Source organism: Alligator mississippiensis, chromosome 1 (assembly GCF_030867095.1).
Source record: "Alligator mississippiensis isolate rAllMis1 chromosome 1, rAllMis1, whole genome shotgun sequence".
Classification (NCBI taxonomy): Eukaryota; Metazoa; Chordata; order Crocodylia; family Alligatoridae; genus Alligator; species Alligator mississippiensis.
Genome location: NC_081824.1, coordinates 65973286 through 65999654, shown reverse-complemented (window position 1 = coordinate 65999654; position 26369 = coordinate 65973286). Strand labels below are relative to the sequence as shown.

Below are 26369 nucleotides of genomic sequence, written 5' to 3'. Positions count from 1 at the left end.
CTAGTTTCACTTTTGTCTACAATCACTCCATTCTCACATCTTAGGCAAACAATGTAAAGATGTGTCGCAATGCTCATCAAATACCACAGGAAGACTTTGTTTTGAAAATATTCCAGAAGCTTTAAACACACAGCTTAAAGAAGAAAAGCAACACGTTTTCCCTTTTTTTTTTCTTGAAAAATAACTGTATGCTGAATTTGACCCGAGAATTTAACCTCTTTACATCCTGTTAATTTGTGACATTTGCAACAAAGGAAAACTAGGCTCTATTGTCAACCTTTGTACTCTGATTGCTGCAGACTGAGTTCATAGACCATTTTACAGCCTAATAACTTCAGCTAAACAAAGAGAAATTAGATCACATCACAGAAAGTTATTTTCCTTCCTGACCTACCCAAGGCACCAATTTTAAAATTATGACATACACATACGCTCCATGGTCAGAAACAAAAGGGCTGCTGCATACCAGCAACAGCACGTAAACTACGCGAGAGGTAGAAAACACCCTTTCATTTAATCTGTGCTGTCCATTAATTTAGCCACAACAAAGTTTTACAGGTTTCTGGTATTATAGGACTTACTGCTTAGGAATGCATCTGTCATATAGCATGTAAACATTAATGATACCCAAGACATGCTGGGCACTGAACTTCAGGCAATGACTGAGTAAGCATAAGGCAAAGAACCTTCACACAAAACCTTTCCCTGCTTGACAATTATTTAAAAATGAAGTGCTTAGAAATTAAGTTTTCAATGGGATTAAAAAAAAAAAAAATTATACTCCCCAACCCCCACAGTAGCATCTTCAGCTCCTGAAGGGGAGACAACAAACCACTGAAAACTCGTGCAACTTTAGCATTAACATAGGCTGATGTTATCTGTGCGAGGGGAAGGTTCTCCCAAAGCACCGTAGCAAGGAATTGTCATCTTAGATGACACTGGGTGAGTCTACACGCACGCTTTAATGTGCAGTAGTTTATTTTATTGCACATTAAAGTGCCATGTACAAAAAAGTGCAATAACACTAATGCGCAGTAAAATAGACAACTGCATTAAATATCACTTTAAAAATGTCTGCTTTCGATACAGTGCCTCTGGTTAGCCTAACACGCATTTATTTAGTACCTCACATTGGAGGTACGGTACTAAATTTAATGCGCATTAGGAAAAGCGAATTAACGCACACACAGACGCTCCAGCAGCATCATGGAGAAGTTGTCGTCTTTTAGATGACAAAGAGTCAGAGAGAAGCAGGGCTGGAAGGGACCTCCAGAGGTCATCTAGTCCAATGGTTCGCAACCTTTTTTGTACCAGGATCCATTTGTTAACACCGATATCCAGTCCCAACCCAGTGCCCCTCACTCCCAACCCAGTGCTCCCCTGCCCCCAGGTCCCAGCTCCCCCAGTGTGTGGGGGAGGGGGATGTGGGGGTAAGGGGTGCCCCAAGCAGCCCCTTGCAGGGTGAAACTCTGCCAACCTGCAAGGGAAAAGCCAGTTTCCCCCGATTTTCTCCTTGAAAGAAGAATCCTTTTTGAAAGTATGTTGATCCATTATTCTTGTGACCCATTTTTGGGTCGTGACCCACAGGTTGAGAAACTCAGGCTGATCATCTCACCCCTGCCTGAGGCAGGCAGCCCTGCCCAGAGCATCCCACACAAGCCATCACCCGAACGCCACAGAAGGCTGCTGTCAAGGCAGGCAAGGGTCCCCAGATAGATGCGGTCTCTTTTATTAGACAGACCAACTCCAAAGTCGGAAAAAGGTTCTTTACAAGCTTTGCCAACTTTCAGGCTTGCAAAGAACCGTTTTTCCAGCTTTGGAGTTGGTCTAATAAAAGAGATCACATCTACCCAAGCAACCATGCCTGCCTCTGCCCTTAAGACCCAGGAGACTACAACCAACAACCCTGCTGTCAAGGCAGGCAGGATACCCGCCTCGAGCAGTAAGGAAGTTCTGATGATGATAATTACTACTAGTATTATTAATTAAATACGTGTTATGAAATTAATTATCATCGTCCCACTTATCTAGCAGAGGAGGAGGTGGTGAACAGTCACCGGAGGGCGGCTTCCGGGGGTCCCCAGGGAGGCCCTGCACCCCTGAGCCCCGCGCCTGCCGCTCGGCCCCGCGGGCACGGGGAGGAGGGCGGGCGGGCCGCGGGGCAGGGCAGGGTAGGGCAGGGCACGAGGCCCCCCCCCGGCGGGGCGAGGGCAGCAGCGCCCGACTCGGTGCAAGCGCCCCTGCCGTGGCCGGGCGCGGGAGCCCCCAAGGGGCAGAGCGGGGCTCGGGCCAGGCGGCACTTCCCCGGGCTGCCCCCGCCGGCCCCCGGGGAAAGGAGCGGAGGCGGCGCCGCTTCTGGCCCAGCCAAACCCGCGGGGCTGTCACAGCCGCTGCCCTGCCGCCCCGGCCCCGCGGCAGCCCGCGCTGCGCTGCGCTGCGCTGCGCCGCGGCCCAGGGGGTGGACGGGGAGGGGAGGGGAGAGGAGAAGAGAGGAAGGGGCGCGGGCGCAGTTACCGCCGGGCGCTGCTGAGCTCCGTGTCCGGCGGGCGCTGCTGCTCCACGGGCCAGGCGCACGTCAGCGCCGGCTGCGAGCGGGGCGGGGCGGGGCGGGGCGGGGGGCGGTGCTGCGGCCCGGCCCCGCCCCGGAAGCGCCGCCGGCAGGAGAGGGGCGGCCGGCACCAGCGGCCGGCCCGAGGCGGGGGCGAGCGGGCGGGTTCCCGCGGTTAGGGCTGGGCGTGACAGGCGGGGGGAGGGGGAGCGCGTATGCGTGCGCGACAGGTCCACAGGTGTGCAGTTCACGAGGTGCGTGTGTGCAGACAAGGATCTCTGGGTGAATCTGGTATCTTTTATTACACCAACACGTACGTGTGTGTAACAGGTTCAGGAGTGGGGGCTGTGAGACAGGTTGGGGGGTGTAAGAGGGAGACAAGGTGCTTTGGGTGAGTCTGATATCTTTTATTCGGCCAACTTAAATAGCTGGAAAAAAAAACAATTGTAGCAAGCTTTCCGGTTTAAAAAACCCTTGGTCAGGCTGGGGAAGGCTCTGCAGTTGGTGGCTGGGATGAATAGTAAAGAATTGCATCCACCCAGGAAAAGCAACACTGACTGCAGAGGTTTCCCCAGCCTGACCAAGGGTTTTTAAACCAGAAAGCTTGCTAAAAAAAAATTTCCAGCTATTTAAGTTGGTCTAATAAATGATATCAGATTCACCCAAAGAACCTTGCTTGACTCTGTCCTTAGACCAACAGGGCTACAACCTGCACCCCTGAGAGAGAGAGAGAAAGAGAGAGGTTCAGGTGTGTGAGATTCAGGAGTGCAGGCGTGTGTGCCAAGTTCAGGAGAGGTGTCCAAGGTGGGGGGGGGGGGGTGGTGCACACACATCACATGTAGGTGTGTGTGCACCAGATTCGGGGGGGGAGGGTGGCTGTGTCAAGTTCAGGTGTGTTTGCAGGTGCATGTCAAGTTCAGAGCATGTCACATCCCAGGGGCTCAGATGTGCATGCAAACTCAAGGGGGCACGTGTTCAGTTTTGGGCAGAAAGCACCCAGGTCTCTTCAAACCCACATTTTGCCACTATTGCCCTTCATTGGATGCTCCCGGATGCCTTCATATGGTGTTTAAAACTAATTCCAGGTTTTTTCCAGTGACAGTTCTGAGTTCCTAGACCAGGGGAGTGTGATACCGGCCATTTCAAATATTGCCTTTCAGGACAGTAGTTAATCCTGATTTCTGTTTGCAGAACATACACCCAGATAAGGATTATTTTTATGTTGGGGAGGGGGGAATGTGAATGGCAAACTGTGTTATATTTAGCATGTGCTGACTAGTTAAAAAGCCTCATGGAAATAGGCTACATCCTGGCAGGAAATGGTCAACCAAACATATTTAATGTATACAAATTACTCGGTTCTTCCTGAGGGATTTTTTTTCCCTATACAAATAAAGACTCTGAAATTTAGAGTGGCTGAACTTTGGGGTGCATCATCCTAAAGCAGGAAAAAAAAGTTAGCAGTTATCACCATTTTTAGAAGGAAGTATTTAGAGAAACTCCTGAGAGACCTGCTGAGCTTCACCTGACCATATCATTTGTATTACCTAAATTTATATTAACCTTGGAACAAATTATTTTAAAATAACTCATAAATATTCCTTTGTCTTTGGTCCTTGGTCTTTGTGTCCTTATGGATATTCAATGTATTTGTCATTTTCAGGGACAATTTTATTTAACTTGGAGGTAAACACATTTCTTAAAATTGTTGTGGGCAATGACTGCAGCTTGGAATGGAAATACTTCACTTCCTCTTTGTGAACTTTACAAGAGATGACTAAATCAAGGGCTGTTACCTTTTAAACAGATAAACATTGTGATAGATTACACTTGTGAAAAGATGTTGTGCATCCAAATGTTTGCTGTAACACTGCAGAGAATTTCTTCAAGACCTCAGGTTCCACTTCCTGGTTAAAAAGAATATATCTGTCTTATACTTTTCTCTTGGGGAGCTCTAAAAAAAATCCAGGATACAGTTTGTTCTCCAGCTGTGTCCGCCAACTTCTCATAAGAAAGCAATTTAGAGGAAAATGAACACCAAAGTTAAAACGTGGATGTAAGAATTATTCTTGGTATTTTTCTGTGACTTGGAATAAAATACATGATGAAATGTATGGTAGACAACATTCTTTGGGTAAATCCAGTATCTTTTATTAGACCAACTAAAAATGATGAAATGTATTTCACTTTTACCTTTTCTGTACACAAGGAACCAACAGCAAGAGACATCTCAAACTTCATCTATAAAAGAGATGAACCAAAGCTAGAGAGTCTGAATCATGTTAAGCTTTTCCAAAACTATGGATAAGGGCAGGATGGCCAATTTGGGATTTTAGGTCAGGTCTATTTTTACTTTACAGTCATTTTAGGAAATAAATTTTCATCAGCGAGACTGAACTTAATGGCCATCTAAGCAGGAATAATATATGCATTGTAGCAGTCCCAATGACTGTACCATACCATGACTATATTCTTCCTATTAAGTAAAGCACATTCTGTTTTCCATGCAAAAGAAGAAATCCAAAAAAGTACATTTGGTACAGATGGAAAATGTAGACATAACTCTTTCAAAAAAGTCTCCAGAATTTACTGTTTGCTAAAAATAATCTATCATGTGGAGCAAGAAGTACATCAGTGCTGTCCCAGCTTCTTGGAAAATAAAGCACATCAAAATCCTTCAAGGATCCTAAGAGCACAGTACCAAAGCCAGGAGAACCATGAGGGAGGACAACTATAGATTTTGTGAGATCTTATCACTGTTCATCTGAATGTGTGTGTTGTATTATAGTGTTGGTTTATTGCTATTGTCCACTCCATGTGCATGGGACTGGATTCCTCTGCCCAACAGCGTCCATCAAGGCTGCGTCTGCACAACAGATTATCTTTGACCTAGTCCCTGTACTGGAGGGTTTAAGCATAGAGTGGACCCAACTGTCCTTCATGTCTTTTTCCAACAGAATTTCAAAGGATTAGGACTAGGTAGTAGTGAGGAACATGGGTGAGACGTGGAATCCATGTGCACAACACATCTTGTCAAATCTTTTTCTCTTTGGGTGATTACCTAGCATGATGCCATCTCGGGTGATTGTGGGCCAGTGGACACCAAGGATGAAATTCTACTACATTTTGTGTGCCTGACTGGCAGTTTTCTAGCCATAGAAGTAGCCTTTTTAGCACTTAGGTACAGGTTGTTATTTTCTTACCTTGCACTGTGGGTGCTGAGGCTAGAAATATGAAGTCGCCAAATGAAGTGGATGAGTTGTGCTGGCATGTGTCCTGGCACTACTGATCCACTTCATTGGGTGAGACATACATCACCCATTGTCCCACTTGTTGATGCTGTGGGACAATGGGTGACGTGTTCTCCCAGGACTTGAGGAGCCTGGTCCTACATACTTCAGGAATTCCCATGCAGAATTGGGCCCCTGAGGCCCCGCGTATGTCTGCTTTCCCGCCTACAGGATGCTTCCCCGCCTACAGAGACATGGCCCCAATATTTCCCAGGGGCACATCTCTGTAAAGGAAACCCAACTTTCCCTGGCTAGGGAGGTGTACCCCAGAGATCCTGGGGCCAGGTCCCTGTAAGAGAGGAAAGCCAGGCAGGCATTCCCAGGGCTTGAGGGACCTGATCCCATGCAGGAATTCTTGGGGGGCACAGGAGCTGGTCCCTCAAACTCACAGAGCGCTCGCCCAGGTCATTTAGGATGTGCAGGCAGTCTCCTGCCACAAATCAGACTCCAGCAATAAAGAGGCATACATTAATACCGCCTTGCTGCAGCCATAAATTTTGGGCATTTGTGGCACAGCAAAGGGTTTAATGTCTGTTTGCTTGGCCTTTGGGCAGACATCAACATTTTTATGGAGATACAAGTGTAACAAAAAGCAAAATCTGTTTCCACTCATAGGTACTCACTTTTATTAGACTGAACATATGCTGTAGGTTACATATTGGCTGGCAGGTATGCACCTGTGTATGCAAACCTTTTCTGGACACGTAAGCCACAAAAATGTAACTGTCCAGAGCCCATAATTATAAATGGAATAGCAGAGTGCCTAGGGTGCTCACCCAGGAAGCAGGAGACCTGGGTGATGGGTCCCCATCACCCAGAGAGGGTTTGAACTTTCATCTCTGATTTCTCAGCAGTGCCCTAACCACCTCAGGTTAGGTGTTATCCGGTTGCATCCCCAGTGGTCCTTTTGAAGTTCGCCCCCTGAGCAGCCAAGAAAGGAAGATAGTGTGGGCCAGAAGAGAACAAGCCAGAGGGTGTGTAACTCAAGGCAATGACTGTTGCACCAGCTGGAAGGGGGCTCTGTGTTCTCACCTGAATCCCTGTTTTATCAGTGTCTCCTCTAGTTCAATAAGAGATTAAACTGATTTTGCTCATGCATTTTTTCCTGCTGTGACAAAGTCTCATTGACCAAGAGTTCAACTAGCTGCACTTTCCACCTATTTAGCAAGGGTGTCAGGGGGTGCTGTCATTGGGCATAGAGTTTAATTACTCTGTATTTTACATGCTGTAAGAAACAGGGACCCATGCCATTGTATTGATGTGCCAGATACTAAGGCAGTGAATGCTAAGGTATTGCTGTTAGGGGAAAGCCAGTCCACAGGTTTGTGGATACCACCACCATACATTTAACAGTTGGGACTGAGGTGCCAGAGGGATCTTTGACCGTTTGTTTGTTTTTTTGTTGGTTTGCTGAGTCAGGCACCTAACACCTTGCAATTTAGTAAGTATTGAAGAAGGTGCCCTAGACCTTAGCATCTCAGAAGCAGTGACCTCCTTCCCTGAGGTCACTGACATTGGAATAGAGAAGCAGGACTGAAGTTTATTGGTCAAAACAGCATGGTAACATGAGCGGGAAATCTCAGCTCAACAAGGCACTCAAGGGAAGAGGATCTAGCAATCTATCCTTCTAGTGTCCTCAGAGGCTTGCAGGGAAAGTTCCATAAGGAACTCCACGAGATGTGCCTCTGGCATTTTGAGTCCACTTAAAAAAGCTACATCTCTTAGCATCTCATCTCCCTCTTTTGAACCCTACAGATTTTGGTTCTGCCATCTGCTAGAGCCTCTACGTGGGGACTGAGTAGTACATAAACTAAATTCCTAACTAAAATGTTGTGTTAACTGGTTAAAAGAGTAGTACTAATTATGCTACATTACTATTGACTATTAATTACTAATCCTTTATAATAGTACAATGTGTGGAAAAGCAAGCTAATGCTTTAGGGTTTTTCTTTTGCTGTAATGGGAAATAAGAGAATACCATTGGTCCTGCTCTGCCCTTCGAGCAGTTGTCTTAAGGGAGAGGAAAACAGGGGAAGCAAGGGCATCTCATCAGTGCAGAAACAGCTACAAAATACTATTAGTCAAATAAATCTGATCTTTAGCATGTACATACTAACTATGAAACTTGGGAAGAGCACTTGAAGAACTATCCTTTTATAGGTGAGGCTGTTAGGGTCCAGTGCAGTATAAATTTTGTGTACTACTTTGCCAGAAGAATGGAGTGGATGAACCACATGTAATAGACTCAAAGGTAATTAACCTTTTAATTTCTAGATTAATTCACTGGACAAAACAAATATCTAAAACAGGTTCTAATCAGTGTATTGAGGTTATGCATTTATCCCACAAACAAAACTTTTTAAAAGCTCTGAATAAGTAGATGCTGCTTGCTTCAATGTCCACATTTTTAGGGTTGTATTCTATGTATGCTCAGGGGGACAAGAATTATTTATTTTTTTGGCCAAACATATGATTTCCATAGAGGTGAAAATCTATTTCTTTCTCTTACGTGTTCAGATTTTAAGCCATATGAATACATTGTAGACTAGTTGGATGCTGCTGGAGGACCCGAAGGAGAGAGAAAAGGTGGCTAACTGGGAACAGTGGTTCAGATGTTAGATACAGACCCTGAAAACTCAGTAATGGATCCCAAGCCAGCTGTTCACAAGAGTATAAAGAAGGTGAATTTTTTCTATGAAACATAAAACAATATTAAAATATTTGGCATGCAACTGTGAGCAGTAGTAAAGTCTATTGTCTTGGTAAAGTATAATTTGTGTTAAGCATACATTTACCTAATGTTGCATCCTAGATCCATGCTAATGGAGGGATCATTGGCTGTTGGGAACACCCATAATGTGGAAGAATTATAGGAACTGTGAACCTTATTCAAACCAGTCATCCTAAACATTGTTAATGAACAGTAAGATATCCATGTATAAAGAAAACTGCATGTCTGAAGATGAAATGTTGAAGTAAAAGTTAATAAGTGTTTCTACTAAACTGTATAGCAGGACTAACCTACACATTCTGGACTGATAGTATCAGTCTCAAAAGTCAATATAGGTGGCACAGGTAGCAATGGCTATAATTATGGTTGCCAAACATGTTTTACTGTATGACTTTTTCAGTTGCTTATCACTTAGCCAAAATTTAAATATTTGGGTTTAAATATTCCACACTGGGTTTCTACTGAGATTGAACTTCTTGAGAAAGTTTCAGTCATTTCCAAGAATGAGGTTAGGAATGATGAACAAGATTTAATTTAGCATCATTTAATCACATTAAAAATTCTTACATTAAATTGTGAACTGTAGCAACAAGTTAACATTCAACTAATTCACCTTTATTCAGCCTTTTGCTTTCACTATTAATATTAAACCAAATTTGGCCCAGTTACAGGCTTCTGAAATTTCTGACCCACATATAACCTATGGAAACTGGGTAGCTAAATTATTTGAAGATTCCTTTTGTCTTGTTATGCTTTGTGCAAGTTCTATCCCAAGGCTGAGCAGGACTTTGTGGACAACTGTTCTTAGCTACCATGAACTGAAAGCAAGAAAAACTGTCTCCTGTGTTGTCAATGCTGCCCTGTTGACACCTGGTCAGCTTGCCTGGACAGTAGAACTGATGTCAGAGATAGTAAGTAGGATGTATTGGCCTTTATTGACAAATAAAGGGGTCTGAGGCTGTGAAAAGCAACACAGAGCATAAGGGAAACTGAGACTAGGATTTCGAGCAGCAGAGGAAGACTAGGACTGACAGGAGAAATCAGGTTTGAGATTCTATGGCAGGAGAGATGAGGCTTGAGGAGATTCAGTCTTCAAATAGAACTTTTCCCCAAATTTTGATACCTGGAGCACACTTTTGTTTCTGGATTAAAATTGACAATACACCTCACTCTTCCACCCAAAAAGAGATCTGTCTATATATATTTCTTCAAAACATAGCATATTCCATTCCCCTATGATAAAAAAGTTATAGCAGCGCTGAGAAGTACTATTAAAAATGACATTTTCTTTAATGCGTTTCTTTAAAGATTAGTCTCTATGCCAGTGGCTCTCAATCTTTTTAGCCTCAAGGCCCCCTTCCACAACTTCTTTGAATTTCATGGCACCCAGTTGAACCCAGTCCCAACCCAGTGCCTCAGTTGAAAAATCACTGAGCTAGATCTAAATTCAGAAAAGATCTAGAAGGGGGACTTAGGGCTAAAAGAGTTGAGAATCATTGATCGAGCCAGTGCCACATGAGGGTGGCAGGGAAGGACTCCACCCTGCTATGCCCTTTTCTTTCCACTGCTTACTGCCTCCCACTGCCTGGTCTGTACCTCAGGGGACACAGGCAGCCCATACTGCTAAGGTTGCTCCTGCAGTCACACACTGGTGACCACCCCTGCTGCCCTCCTGCCAGCCCTGGGACATTGGGAGGAATGAGACAAGCTGCAAAGCACACCTTTGTCTGTGCATCCACCTGCCAACTCAAAGCACAGCTAGCTCCTAGAAGCATGAAGGGGTCAGCAGAAGGGCTACCTGGGGACAGGGAAGGGTGGGGGAAGGCAACAGCAATGACAATAGTCCCCAGAGGAGTAGCCACAGCTGCCACTGGAGCACCTGGGGCAAGTGCAGGGTACCAGATGGGAGGAAAGCATTTCCTTCCTCACACAGGGAATCTCACAGAATACTTTTCCCAGTCTTGTGACAACTGCGGGGCATGGCACACCCTTTGGGAATAACTGATAAAAGATTCTATAACCATTACAACACCCTCTAAAATAAAAACCCTGAGTTTGCAAGTCTCAGCATTTCTTTGCCGACTGCAAATTGCTGTGAAACCAAGATCTGTATTCCTTATCTCCCTCTAGTGGTTGGCCCTCATTGAGGCTGTGACCCTTGGCAGTTGCCCATAAATAGAAACCATGTCAGACATTCAGGGGATTAATGGCATGACAAAACGGGAAACCAGTCACAAAAATATTGCACAAAATACGTGTAATATTTTTGTGGCTAGTTTCCTTTGCACCTTAAATTGTGTGGCAGGATAGCCATGCCATGGAAACTGATGCTGGCTGCATGGCAGGGTTTGGTTGGAAGCTCCCTCCATGGCAGAAGGCTGACAACCCTTTGGTGCAGCCCCACCCTACTACTTTCAGGGTGCTGAGCGGAGGGGAGTCCATCAGATGTGCCAAGGTGTCAGGTCATGGGGAGCTGAAGAGGTCTTAAGGCCAGACTTGGGGTTGAGACTGACAATCAGCTGATTGTTGGTACTGGCCCTGGGACCACATCATGTCACACACAGCTGGCTGGCAGTCAGTTTTTGACTTGCCAACACAGGGGCATCCTAAGGTCATGCTTATGGACTTCCTTACCATTGGAAAGTAGTAATGGGGTGGTTGGGATCTGATCCCAAAAAATCACATGTCCTACCATACATGTGGCATAGCAAGAAGCACAACTGTTGGGATCAGGGATTGTGCCCAGTTTGAGATTTGAACTGCTAAAGTACTAAGCCCTCCCAAGAACACCTGAGATAAATCAGAGTTGTGCTCTGAACAAATGAAGTGCTACAAAAAGTTAACAGGCACTTCTATACTTGGACTTGAATGTGCAGTAGGCTAAATGTGCAATAAAGCACCACGTAAAAAATTGTGACATTATGCTAATGCACAATTAAAATAGTCTACTGTACAGTCACTAAAAAAGCATGCCAATGCACTGCTGCGCATTAGCGCAGCCCAGTATGCAGGAATATACCACCTCACATTGGAGGCACTAAATTTAAAGATTCACTCAACACATCTAAAAATTAGGCCATAGACATATTGAATTTGACACCCAAAGTTTGAGTACGTTTTTGACCCCATGTTTTCCTATTTGGAAAAATGTGAAAAACCAACAGCCCCTAAAAGAAGCAGTGAAAGTAATGACAGAAAATGGTTATGAAGAAGACTAGTGATAAACACCATGAAAAGTCATGAGGAAGTTAATCTGCATTCAGAGCAGGGGCTGAATAGTATGCAGTAACTGCAGCCTGAAGCCACACAGAGAATGAGGATGAAATGAAATATTGAATAACTGCTCATTCAATGAGTACCATCCATTTTGCACTGACCAAAGCAGGGGTTTCATGGAAAATATAGTATGTGATTGTATAATTAGATTCTATCACAATCCATTCACACAACTTAATTGCAGCCTTAATTACAGCCTTCTTCATTTATGATTGCTTGACTTTGCAACCAGAACATTTTTGGATTTTTCATTTGGTTTTGTATGCAATTTTTTTGTAGTCCGGAAGTTTCCAGTGGCCCATCAGCTGGGGATGTAGCATTTGTATATCTTTTCACAGCCCTTTATTGCCCTCTTGCAATTCAGACAGTTTATGTTACAATATTGATTTATTGTAGTTTAGAAGACAGGCTGTTTAACTCCCAGAATCAAGTAAACGCTATTTTTTTCAAGTTACAGATTCCTTTCATTTACATTCTTGCACACCCATGGCCCTATATTTAGTTTTATTTTCCACTAGAGGCACAACTAAATGATGTCATGTTCTCAGTGTTCCTTTAGACTTAGCCTATATTTTCCTTGTACTATCTGACAAATTGTTAGTATATAGTATTTATATTGAAGTTTCAGTGCTGAAGCGACATGGGATAAAGCTCATTAGAACTAAAATAATGATTCTGGCCTTTTTCAGCCCACTATTTATATTAATATTCAGCTAATCCTGCCAGTTTCAAACTCCCAGCCAAACTTTTTTGCAGCTGCTCCTCCAATTATACTATTTATGCTTGGACATGTAAACTGCCCTATCCTTTTGAATTGTATCTAAGATACTACTACACTAACTTAATCTATGCACATATGAATTGGGTACATTTAATTAGTTATCAGTTAGAAAGAATATTTTTCTAGTCATCAGTCTTAAAAAAATTAAGTTTGTTACAAGAAAGGTAACATTTGTGTCAAAATTAGTTACAGTAAATTTTTACTGACAGTGTTAGTGCAGCAGCATAAAAATGGTTTGTATTCCTGCTAATATAGTATATATATGTATACTGCACTTAGTTTAAATCACAGGGTAAAAGCCTTGTTTTAATTTTCATATTGAGGACTATTAGATCGTGTAGATGTTGAGCTTAAGATTATTCTAAGCACTGTATTATTTTTCAGGCTATTTCTTGTCAAGATAGATAAGGCTTGCTTCTCAGCTGATGCTAAGTACCTTGGCTTGATTTCCCCCAAAGGAACTACAGAAACTGAGGCTCTGACCTATCGTGTAGATTTTACCAAAGCAAGTATGGAAGTACAGATCCTGATACATGAAATAAAGCAAGGCTTGAAACACACTATACAAAACGGACATTATTGGAACATTTCATAATGGACATTTCAATATAAATGTATCTTTGACTAGTGCAAGTGGACCTTGCTAATGATTAAAAGCTCTCTCTCTCATTTTTGGAAAATAAAATTGAATATTTGGCTGAAGGGAAATGAACGGTGTGCTCTTACTTAGAAGAGTACTATTTCATGTTTTCAGGAAATCATCCATCCTTCTTTCCCACCCTTGCCCATCCATAAAGAAAAAAAAAAAATCTAAATTCAAGACAAACAAGGGAGGAGGAGAAAAAGATCAAAAACAGAAGAGATCAAGCTCCTTATTTTGTATCTCTGTAAATGGGTAGTGATTTATTAAGGTTTTTTTTTTTTACTACTACTACTCCTCTTTCTCCATAAAGCACGTACTTTCTTCTTTTTTATTCATAGAATCATTTCTAAAGAAAATACATTCTAATCCTTTACAAAGAGAACAATGAAATGATCTTTGCTAATGTTAAGCTCATAAGTTTCCAGTTACTTATAAAATTATATGCAGATTATATTAAGCCTCATGCATTATGAACAGCATAGTTAACTCTGACACCATCATTTATGAAGCTTATGAGAAAAAAAGAATAGCTCAACTATTAAGAATACAGGTTGGGGTGAGTACATGGGGCCACCTGGATATAGAGTCTTTGAAGCCCAGCAGCGTCGTCTTTTGTTACCAGAAGTTGGCATGTGTCTACAACCAAAGCAAAACCAGCCTTCTACTAAAAAAAAGGGGGGGGGGAGGGGAGGAGGAAAGAGAGCATGAGCACATCACAGTCATTTTCCAAAATGTAACTGCACTAAAACAGGTTAGGTCTCAATGGCTTGAATAACCCAGAACCATTGTTCAGGCAGTGCGACAGTTTTAGAGCTTCCTGAATTTCTGTATATTGTTTCCAAAAGGTATTTTTTCATGCCAAAAAAACAAGGTCTTCTTAACAAGACTTCAAAACACAGTCATCTTTACATGTGTAGTCCATTAACATGTTAAAACATTAAATATTATATAATCAAATGAAATATAGTTATGAACACAGCTGCTGAAAATAAGTTAATGCCAACTTAAACTTATTTTGAGAAACAAGATTTGCACCGATAGTGCAAATTGTAGCACTTGTTGAACAGAAAAATGTTTCTTTACTCAAGTTTTCAAAATACTAAAATGAAGATTTAAACAGACCCATGACCTCAAAATGCAAACGTTTCTGGTTCTTTCTTTATAGTTTAATATAAAATTAAAATCCCAGCAGCAGTGCATTTTTCTGTGTGTAAAGGGAAAGGTGTTTGTTATTTCTTCACTGAATCCTTTGAGATTGATTTCTTTAAAATATCGGGAGGAGACTACAGTCATTTCTCCCTGTTGCAGATTAACAAAGCTGTTCTTTCTTCTGGTCTTTGATGTTTTTTTAAAAATGTGCATGTGGCTGCTTAGGCAAGAAAAATAAGTGTGTCACAAGAGAATGCTTAGATGTCTCCTCTGCTTCTGCAGCTATCCAGCAAATGTTTACCAGAGGCATGCATTTTTTATGGTAAGATAAAACTTTTATAAGAATCCTTAACTGTTATTCTATCCAACATGAAAACCAATACAACAGATACATCTAATTAGTCAGCCACTCAATACCTTTCACTGCACAACTGAGTCATGCTCCTTTAAAGTAACACTAAAATCTTATAAAGCAACATCTAAAAAACTTTTTTCAGAATGTTTTAGATGCAAGAGACACACCCCCACACATCCTCCCACACACCCCAATAAATACGTGAAAATTCATTTTTACACAAACTTAGTTGAATAAGAACTGGTCCCACATAATTAATGGTAAAATCCCGTTTTTAAATTGGACAAACATGTAAAAGCAAAGGATATTTTTAACATAAAATCATACATACTAAGTGTTTATACTCCAAGTCAGTAAAGTTTTAAATAAGTCATTCTTAATTCTGTAGTTTTTTTTCTATTAACATCACTTTTTATTAAAAAAATAAAAGTTTTCCTATATGCAACATGTGTATTAGCTTAATGCATGACTGAATATCTCAAGATCTTAAACATTAAATGATAATAAACCAAACATTTTTATTCTTCACATTTCCATTTTTAGATCTCAAAATGGGGAGGATAAAAGCTCCGAACTCAAGCCTAAAAAGAAAACCAAATCACTCTAAAGCATTAAATATGAAAACTGTTCCACAAAATGTTAGAAAAGAAAACACTCTATTGATCAAATTAGGATATGTTACTTATAATTTTTCATTGGGAAGAGAGTGAGAGGAAGACTGGATTGAAAAGGAAATATATATATCGTTGTAATTGTTTTTGCATCTTTCAATAAGAGTTCCCCCCCTCATGCCTGGATCACTGATTTATTTGCATTTGTATAACAACTAGTCCAAAATTTTTACTCCGAAGTAGTTTTCCTTTCAATGACCTCTCATCCTCAGTCTTTTCTTTTTAATCCAGAATTTCCCCAACAATGGCAAGGAGTTAAACTTATAGCAAGAAATGACTGGAGAAGGGTGTGCTACATATACTTAAATTTTATGCATCAAAAGGGTTCCTTGGCACTCGTATGCAACAAGAAATCCCAAAGTCCAGATCTTCCCTAACTGACATGGGTAGTACTCAAACTTTCTCAGATCCCCAGCGCATAGAGGGAAGAAGCATGAAATGTTGATGCCCTCACAAATCCCACGGGCAATTCTGTGCAAAAGGTAACAACCCAAGCTTTATATTCCATTGTGTGCAGTCATATTGCCTTGATAAACCCACCCTGAAGACAGGTTGTTAGAGGTAACTATCCATGCAAGATTTCCCTTGAAGTATGAGTCATTAGAAGCTATGCTTTCAGGCTCTAGTGACAGAAGAGCTGATGTAGAAATACAAGCTTCTGAGGGATGGATTTGGTCCTGTGCTTGAAGCTGATCCCAAGGACCCACAGGACTTGAGAGCTGAAATCTCCTTCTCTTTTGCTTTGAAGGAGGGAACCAGAACTTTCAAGTCCCAGCAGAAGAATCCAGAGAAAACTCTGCAAATTGAAGGAAACCCTTGTTTTTCCCACCCCTCCGGCAGACCATTTTTTCACAGAAAGAGGCAACTTCCTTGCAAAAAGGCTTATGTTAAGGAAAGACTAAATTATATAAGCCCCATGCAATGACAGGTTCTCTTTCATCTGAGTATCAAAACCTTTTTAATATTTAAGGGGCTGTGCAAGGTAGTTCTGCACTACAAGAAATATTGGCATTTAATGTTGTACTTTTAAATTACTTTAAGTGAGATTACACTATGAAAAATATCCAAACAAATTAATTCCAACACCTTAGTTTGATGCTACCTAAAGCCAAGAACAAACAAATAAGCAAGCAATGAACACTGATATTTGGGGGATTGTGAGACTATTACAAAAAATAGTAATCATACACTTTTTTTTAAATGTTCATTACTTAGATAAAGCACATATGAATGCAACATTCAGAATTGTAACATAGAAAATGTAAATGTGGGCAAATCTGTTATTTCAAGTACACTTACCAAAATACAATTTTTATAATGAAGAAAGTCTCAAAATACACCTGTACAACAATTGGGATCCACAAAATATGATTCCATATCATCACTTAAGATCGCTTTATTTAAAATTGCTTTTATAATACTGCTTGAATAGTAATCTCTGGTCAAAGAACATTCTCCCTCTCAATCCCCACAAAGCAACTGCAAAGTTTTAATTGTAATGCATGTCTTCTCATAACCCCACATCTGAAGCATTCCCATTTAACTATTACATTGTCTGTCTGCACTTAGGTACTGTATGTAAGATGTGAATCACCTTCCCTAGGGCCATAGTTCATCTAGACCATGTAATTCATTCAAATTATTTTGCATTTGAAATCAGAATAATCTTGTAAGGATAACTGAACAGGGTCAAAATATGAATTCCATCATCTTGTTGCCCGATCATTCCCTATGTGTTAATTAATTAAACATTACAATTTTACTGAAAAAGAAAAAAAGTTAACCATGTCATCCTATAAATATTTTATTTATTTGCTTTATGTTTAGAAGTTGCTATTTAAGTTCTATTAACAGAAATAGATAACAAAAAGCTTCCTAACAAGTGAAAAAAAATAATTACAAATGCTGAAAAAGTTGGCCTCATTAACATATGTACAAACTTGCTTACTTAATACATATCTTTTTGGGAATTTATTAATTTTATGACACACATTTATACAGGCATTAACATTCCCAAGTAACTTTGAGCAGAGAATACTCCAATTCTTTAGTCTGGGCAGACAAAGAAAGTATACTTCAGTTTTTGACTAACATGCAACAGACATTTTATTTAGTCTGAGCTGCTGTTGATAAATTGTTCTGTTCCTTCCTGCACAGGTCTTTCTGTCAGACTCGTATCTTTCTGTCCCTTCTTCTCTTTGTTCTGCTGTTCCTGCAGCTTCAAGATTATGTTTCTTATTTCTTCTCGTTTAGTTTTCATTCTAGGTCGTGGAAACCAGTCCATTAAGTTCATTGGCAACTCAAAATTGAGAATGGGATTCTGGAAAGAATTGAATTGAATATTATAATACAGTGATACTAATTAAAAGGCCACAGAGAACTTCTTTATCTGAACCAAACTGAAAATTTAGAACAGTCATCAAAATCCCTCTTCTTATAAAAGAGGATCTCTACAATTTATGGTCTTGGAAAAAAGAGGTTTCTATATTCATATGGAAGCTACATTCAATGTGATCCATAAAATATTAATGGAAACTGTTTATATTTTAGAATTAAAAAAAAACAACCTTAATAAATATCCACTACATTTGCTAATTTATAATGTAAAATACTTGCTTCTACAGTTGAATCACAATGACTTCACCTACCACTGGAAAAAAAGTTCTCACCTTTTTCAGCAAGCAGAGCAAATTTATTTTTGCTTTGTTTTTACTTAGGAGCAAGCAAAGTTTGACTGATCTAATACTAATATGTTACTTACCCTAAGCAAAACATAACAGATTTGCTGACACTGACTTTTTCTGAAAGTCTTGCACCACACCACTACAGTAGCAATCCACCTTGACGCACGCAGAATTTAGATGGTACAGTAGTAGAAACATTGGAAGCTAGTTTTAAATTTAGTGAAACTACAAATGCTAGTAGTGCATTACTGGTTTTCAGAAAAAAGTCAATGTATAAGCAGACAACATGGATAGAAACTGTGCATAGGTTCTATCTTCAACTGGGCTAGACGGGCATAAGCACACTCTAAAACGAGGATAAAATTAAGGTCACTGTAAAGAAAGTTAGAATGAAATCTGACAATAATATCCTGGATAGATGAGGAACAGAAGGCTTTCAGAATTCGTGTCACAGTAGACATGATCAGTGTCTATCTTTGGAAATGGCAGAGATTATCTAGTTTGAAAACTAATGTATGGTCCGATATAATTAGCATATTTATTTAAATCTAAGACTTTTTTTTCTCCCCAGTCAGCATGGGAGAAAAAGCCCCTCATCTTATGTTGACTTAAAAAATGTACGAGGAGAGGAAGGGCAGCTGCTGAAGCTCTTACTATGGCCCTGAACCTGGGTCAGTGCAGAATCAGTCCCACAGCAGCCACCTGAGGCCAACCCCCCCCAACCATCTCTGCTTGCCCTCTCCAGCTTCTGCCACCCCCACCAATTTCCACCTCCCTTATAGTCGGGTGGAGCTTGGCTCAAATCAGGCTGGATTCCCTCCCAGACACAGAGCACATGAAAACTCCTTCGCCTGACCTACCAATCAGCAATGCCACCATTGCTGCAGTTCCATGTGCTATGCTCCAGGGAGGGGAAGAGAGTCCAGGCAGCACCTGACAGTAAGGGAGGGGTGGAGGGGGAACAGGCAGAGACTCTGGGCAACTGGGGCTGGGAAGGGGATGCTGGGGGGGAGGGGGAGTGTGCAGAAAAGCTGCAGGGGGAAAAGTTGGGGGGGGGGGGAACAGGAGGCAAGGGGACCACCTGACCCTCCCAGTCACAGCTTTCTCTGCTGTAGCAGTGGAAGGAGGGCAAGGGACAAATTTAAGACAACTCTCCCACACTGAGATTCTACATCTGGGAAGTTATAACAAATTTATAACTTTTCAATATATAAAATCTGATGAATGCAGGGTTATCTTAAATTCAGGGTCCTCTTAAACTTCCATAAATACAGTGCCTGTGTGCAAGTTTCCTAATTAATAGTAGCTGTCTTATCAAAGAGGTTTGGGTTTCAAAACAAACTAGGTTTTTAACCTGGTTACAAAAATTAAGGCAAATTTGCAATAGATGCGTCAGGAAAAAGAACATATTTATCTATTTTGTGATCACCTCCCTTGCTCCATACTTCCTAATTCCACTTGTTCTAACAAGTGTTCCAGCCCTTGCCAAATGACAGATGAGAGATGTTAACTCCCCACTATCTTTTTTTAGTCTTGCTATATGAATGGTAGTTGAAACATAATTACAGGACTTCTGTGTCATTTTAAAATAGATTAGTAACTTAAACTGATGGGCTTTTAAATCAGCCCAAGTTGTTAAACATGCATTGTTATACAAGTTTAGAATAGCATTTCCTCTATATATTATTTCCTGTAATATGATGCAATTCCCAAGAGAACTGCTACAGGCAAGGGCATTCATTTGCAGTTCTCTGGCAAATGAAAGATTCTTCACAAGTCATGACAGGTGGAAAGACTAAATGTACCATAATATAGCAACCACTTTACAATGAGAGAGAAACTAAAAATTGTTTACTGACTGTTGGTCCCTAATTTCTTCCCCATTTGCAGAACCTGACTCTATAGTATAGTGGATAGACATGGAAAGGAGCATATTACAAAGAGTTCTTGTCTGCCATGTCTCCCCAGCTTAGATATTTTGGTACAGGCTCATTTCCCATGTGGAAGTTGGCACATGGCTTTACTTCAAGGTAGTGAAATGTGTTTAAGAAGAAAAAAAAAAAAACAGCAAAAAAAAATCCCACATATCTTTAAAGAAATGCTTATCAAACAAAGAAGCTTATTAAATTCATGTAGTGGCCTTATGAAAGTCAGTGGATTTTATACCACTTACTTCAAAGGGATCAGCAGCTATAAAAAAAATTCAGACCTTTTCCAAAACCATTGCTACCTTCCAACATTTATATTGTGGGATTTCTGTCAATCTATACATGAGAAATGGCACATATCCAAAAAAAAAAAAAAAAAAGAATGGCTTCACCTTGCAAATGGACTTTGAATTCATAATCCCAACTTCACTGAAATGCTCACCATAGTTTTAACTACAGGCTACAAAATAAATTGTGCGACAGAAGCAAGGAAACTTACCTCAAAAAAGCTCTCCACATACTGTAATACATATACTCCACAATCACTGAAATTGTTTTGTTGGGGCACTTTTGGATTGGAACCTTTCATGACATCTTTGGAGAAACTTCTTTTACTACCCTTCCTGACTTCCCATTCTACTTCCAAGTATCTGAGAAAAAAGGCATATAGAAAAAGAGTCAGGACATTTTTTCTTGTGGAATTTTGCAAATATCTGTTAAAATTCTGAAAAAGAGGTTTAGAACTTACTCCCTTAGTGTTTTTACAACATTGGATCGAGAAGGGCCTCTCAATGAGTCCATAAGCAAAATGCAGGGCCTAGGAAGAAACACAATATTAAAGATACCAAGTATTTTACAGAAGCTCAAAAAGTAAAGCAAGTTATACTGCAACTTGCTTTGAAAACAAGCACAAGCACAAAGTAAATTTGCTACATTTAACATTTCTATAAATGAGTTACTTGTTGCGCATAAAACTAGCTGAAGAATAAAAGAATGATTACTTTTTCTTTCAGTATGTTACCTATGCATTTGATCAACCTTTGTAAAGTTACTTTCATGGTTTCTCCTGCAATATGTGAACTATTTTGCTATATCAAAGATTAAACCTGTGCTTGCTTTGGTTTGGTATGGTTTGGCTTTGCATTTGGGTCTCTTTCACAGAACTGCAGGAAAAGGAAGATGCTAAAAAAATTATAGGGAAATTTAAGGGCAGCTTAATACAGGCACTAGTCAACTTTTTACTCTTTTGAAACTGATTATGTTCTTTTAAGCAAACAGCAAAGCAACAATGCCCCCCCCCCCCCCCCGCCCAAGTTAATTTTAAATGTACCTGTGGACAGCATACACACCTTATTTTTAATGAGTAACACATTTGAATAATGTTTAGAAACTTGTGTGCTGTTCTAAACTGTCACAAAAAATACCTGCATTAAAAAAAATAATAAAACCCCAAAACACTCTCTAGCAGCTAGGAAAAAAAGAAATGAAAACCAGAATCTCTTTAAAGTTGCATACACATTTAAGTGAAAGGGACTTAAATTCTTTACTGCCCATAGTAGTAAACCAAAGAAAAATAGTTTTATAAGTCAGCCTTTACTGAAAACAGCCTTTACAAAAGGTAGACTGCATTAATACTTGTAGCTTATTCACACTCCTCATCAATGGACAGCCTTTGCCAGTGACAGAGAACAAATGTAGTTTGTACAGTACAGAACAACACTGTAAAATATATTAAAGTAAAAATGCTAAATTTTTCAAAGTAGAATAGATATTTTTAACTATGTCCCTAGTAGTAATAAGCATACCGGTTTAGTATAAGTACATAACACTGCCCTCCAGACAAGGTCTGCTACATTCACAAACATTTAAAATTTTTAAAATATGCTCCTGGAGACTGAAGCTATTTGAATTAATGAAAAGAAATTAAATTTAAAAAATTCCCATACCTTAGGGAAAAAAGGAGAAAAAGGAGATTTTAACACCAGGGGCTTGTTAGTAATAAGGAGAAGCTTACTGTCACAAGTGAAGATATTAAAGAACTTGTATCTTTTAAAGTTGAGTAATGTGTGCATTTCTATAGACTTGATTCTAGGTAAAATAATCCACAGTCCAAGTTTTTACTTGGGCCTAAATTAGTTCTGGGGTAGAAAAATGGATGTGAATAGTATGAGACTTAAGTCACAGCAACTCAAAGTGCATTTTTAAAGCCTACAAACTAGATTTCTACTTTCTATAAGCAAAGTATAAAAATGGTTTTTGGATAATGCACATGCATAACACCATTATGCTTTTGTTACTGTACATAAAGTGGCTATATAAGGTGCAAGAAGCACCAAGAGAGTTGTGTCCTCACTCCTGCTTGGCAGAGAAGCAGGAAGCCTTGGTGGTTCGGAGAGAGAGTTTGCGAATGGAGTCTCTGCCTGATTTGGGCTTTGTGATCTGGGTTCATTTTGGTTGCCATTTGCAGGGCTGTTTGGGCAGCAAGCAGGGAAGTGCTCTCAGCTCATCAGTCTAGCCACTGAGAATAGTGTGAATTAGGAAGCAGGGCTCACTTGGGCAAAAAGGTAAGTCAGCCAGGGTCCAATGAACACACTGGGGGGAGGAAGGGGAAGCAGGGGGGAAGGCAATTGATCTCAAGAGTTTTCCGGCATGTCCCTGTCCAAGATATGTAGGGGAAGGCTTGTGGCAAGAGGTGTTTCCAATTAATACCCTCAGGAACCAGGTTTGGGGGGTTCACTGGTCCCAGCTATCAGGGCTGGTAGACTTAGCTGAACTGCCAATTTCTAGAACTCTGGCAAGGAGTAAACAGATGAGGACCTGGCGAAGACTGTACTGCGTTTGAAAGCTTGTCTAATTCTATTCCAGCTACACAGTTTGAGGATATCAATAAAATAGAAGAATATAAATTATAAAATATTATAAATATTTATTAGAATTTATATAATGTATTATATAAATTATCAATAAAAGATATCCTCATCTCTCAGAATTTCTGGATCATCGCAGCCACAATATCACTCTTACACTACCATACACAGAAACCAGTTAAAGACAGGTACAGAAGGTAGTGGCCAGGTTCAGAAGCACCCACACAGACAAGGACTTGATCGACACAAAATGCATAAGGAGATTCTTCAGGATTGTGGAAGAGGAAGAGCCATAGAAAGAACTGGATAGTATGTAAGACCTGGATACTCAGGAAGGTGAGATCTCATAGCTTTTCACCTCTGGCAGCAGAGAGTGCTCTTCTGAAACCCCAGCTATTCAGGTGAAAAACAGATATGAAGCCCTGGTATTGGAAGAGAAGTAGCCCAAACCAGTGGTGCTCAACCTTCAGATGCCATGGGTGGGAAGAGTGATGCCAGGCCAGTCCAGCAGTATCAGGTCCCATGCCACTTCCACTCAGCCAGCAATGCCAGACTGGGCCCCACATCAACTCCTTGGGGTCCTGCACTGATTGAGCATCCCTGGCCTAGTCCAGTGGGACAAGAGGCAAGACCATCCACCTCAAAGGCTAGGAAAATCAAGACCACTCCCATCCAGAGGAAATGAACAATGGTGGTGGTTGGCTGCTCTCTTCTGCTAGGGATGGTGCCTGACCTGTTGTCCACTGCCCATATCCTAGGTGTTAAGAAAAGGTTACCAAGACTGACCTGGCCCTCTGACTGCCACCCGTGACAACTACTGCTCATTCATGTGGGCACTAACGATACTGCCAAAGGTGACCTTATATAGAACAAATGACAATTGGTGTCTAGGTACAAGGTGAAAGAAACAAGGGACTCAGGTTCTTTTCTCATCAGTCCTTCTGGCCAGGGGTAAAGGCCCAGGTAGGAACTGACACATCCTTGAGATCAAGTGTGGCTGCATAAACAGTGTCACTAGAAGAGCTTTGCCTGCTTTGGTGGTGGGCAATCCAGGAAGGAGTACTACTGGGAGGAGATGGGATCCACCTGAAGACAGACGGAGGAGCAACAAGTAAGAGAAGGCAACATGGGCAGCCTTAACGTACTGGGAAAAAAATTAGGGTGATCAGGGGTCAGCAACACTTCCCAGCAGTGGCCCAGAAGCCCCAGATTGAGTCCCAGGTAAGCCCATGCTAGGATCCAGCTGCCCCCACCTCCATTTTTTCCTCACCACAGCATGGCAGGGGTGAAGTGCCTGGCCATGACTAGGGACAAGTGAAGCCCCTCACTCCATGGGCCAGATCCAGCCCCCAATTCCAGGTTACTGACTCCTGATCCAAGATGTTTATACACTACTATGGGAAATAAACAGACCTGGAATTTATAGTAGGAGGTAGGTAGGCCTGTTGGAAGTCTCAGGGCCAAAGTAAGAGGGGAGAAGAGCAAGGTTGATGGCATGGTAGGTATCTGCTGTAGACCACCAAGCCAGAAAGATGAGGCGGGTGAGGCTTTTTTTCCAACAACTAATGGAAGTATTTAAATTGCAGGACCTTGTGCTCACGGGAGACTTTAATTCCTTTAACATCTGCTAGGATGGTAAGAGCAGTGCACAAGCACTCCAAGTTTTTGGAGTGTTTTGGGGATAACTGTTTGGTACAGATGGTGGAGAAGCCATGGTAAAAATTGTGGGAGGAGGGAGGATGGGACTTTTCTCTATTTTCTGCTCACAGGGAGGAACTGACTCAAAATATGGAGGTACAAGTTAAATTGGGTAACCATGATATGACAAGAGTTCAATATTTTAAGGAAAGGGGAAAAAAAAGAGTAGCAGAGTAAAGATGCTAGACTTCAGAAAAGCAGACTAACAAACTAAGGGAACTGGTGGGCAGAATCCCCTGGGAGGCAAGCTTGAAGAGGAAAAGGAGTCAAATAGAGCTGGTTTTACTGCAAGGAGGCCATATTAAGGGTGAAAAAAAACCCGGGCTATCTTGATGTAAAAAAAGAAAATAATTGCTCCAAAAAATTGTGTCCCGATTAAGCTTGCACTTTCAAATAGCTGACACTCAAAAAAGAATCCTAGAAAAAGTGGGAAACCAGTTTTATTTTTAGGGAGTAGCATAGGAGTATTGCATAGGCAGGGAGAAAAATCAGGAAGGCCAAAGCAAGAACTGACTACAGGTAACAGGGGATATAAAACACAAGAAAAATGCATTCTACAAGTATATTACAAGTGAAAGAAAGACCAAGGAAAGCATATGTCCCTAAGTAAATGCAGAAGGCAATCAAATCATGGGTGATGCAGAGAAGGCTGACGTATATATATATATATATATTCTTTACTTCAGACTTCACGAACAAGGTCAGAACCCATTTGACCACTTCAGTTGGAAACAAAAAATATAGGAGGCGATAAATAACCTAGTAGTAGAAGAATGGGTTACAGATATCGTGAAACATGTCATCAAGGAAACTATTTCTAAGTGCCTAGAGAAGAAAAAGGTGATCAGGAACAGTCAGCATGGATTTATCAAGGGCAAATCACACCTGGCCAACTTGATTTCCTCCTTTAAATTAAAGCTCATATGAAAGGATTCAAAAAAGAACAGTCACATGTCTGGTTGTTGTTGTTGTTGTTGTTTTTTTTTTGTAAGTGTTCTAGGAACTACTGTAAATATATAATTGTGATTAACATAGGCCTCATTTGGGAAAAAAAGCTTTATCCCTTATCCATGAGAATAACCAATATGGATTTGTCAAGGGTAATTTATGCTTGATGAACCTCATTTCCTCCTATGACAAGGTGACAGGCTTTGTAGATGGGGGAGATCAGTGATGTGATGTACCTTGACTTCAGCAAGCCTTTTGTTCACTTCATTAATGATTTGGACAATGGGACTGGAGTGCACACTTTGCAGATTTGAGGGTGACACCAAGCTAGGTGGAGTTGTAGATACTCAGGAAGACAAGATAAGGATTCAGAATAACCTTGCCTAACTGGAAAAATAGTCCAAAATTAATTAAATTAACTTCAGTAAGGACAAGTGCAAAGTACTGCATGTGGAATGGAACAACTACATGCATAAATACAGACTGGGGAAAAACTGGCTAGATTGCAGAGAAGAACCTGGAACTTATAATAGACCAGAGGCCGAGTGTGAGCCAACAGTGTGCTCCTTTTCCAAAAAAAAAGGCAACAGCACAGTTGGCTGTATTAACAGGAATGCCACTTGCAAGTCAAGAGAAGTGATTCTTCTACCAAATATAGAATTGGTGAGGTCACACTTAGAATACTGCATCCATTTTTGGGAAGAGAACTTAAATGAAAAATGTAGACAAATTAGAAATAATCCAATAGAAAGCAACAAAAATGATTAGAGGCTTAGCAAGCCTGACTTGCAAAAAAAAGT

The 26369-nt window shown here is 40.8% G+C and overlaps 2 protein-coding genes across 15 annotated transcripts in view; both read right to left on the bottom strand.

Annotated features, from left to right (window-relative positions):
* Positions 1–2610, bottom strand: part of MYO6 (myosin VI) — a 184881-nt gene extending 182271 nt beyond the window's left edge. For all 4 annotated transcript variants that reach the window (XM_019496841.2, XM_019496843.2, XM_019496844.2 and 1 more), the window contains exon 1: positions 2515–2610. The gene's annotated coding sequence lies outside the window, so the exon portion shown is untranslated. The remainder of the gene's footprint in view (positions 1–2514) is intronic.
* A 14214-nt stretch (positions 2611–16824) lies between these two features.
* SENP6 (SUMO specific peptidase 6) overlaps positions 16825–26369 on the bottom strand; it is a 134354-nt gene continuing 124809 nt past the window's right edge. For 10 of the 11 annotated variants that reach the window (XM_059731276.1, XM_059731293.1, XM_019496827.2 and 7 more), the window contains 3 exons: positions 20805–20873; positions 20556–20706; positions 16825–17764 (listed from right to left, as the gene is read on the bottom strand). In XM_059731276.1, coding sequence (XP_059587259.1) covers positions 17555–17764; positions 20556–20706; positions 20805–20873 — 430 coding nt within the window. In that variant the 3' untranslated portion in view covers positions 16825–17554. Of the gene's footprint in view, positions 17765–20555; positions 20707–20804; positions 20874–26369 lie in introns of those variants that run through there. The other variant, XR_002093305.2, reaches the window with a different exon arrangement.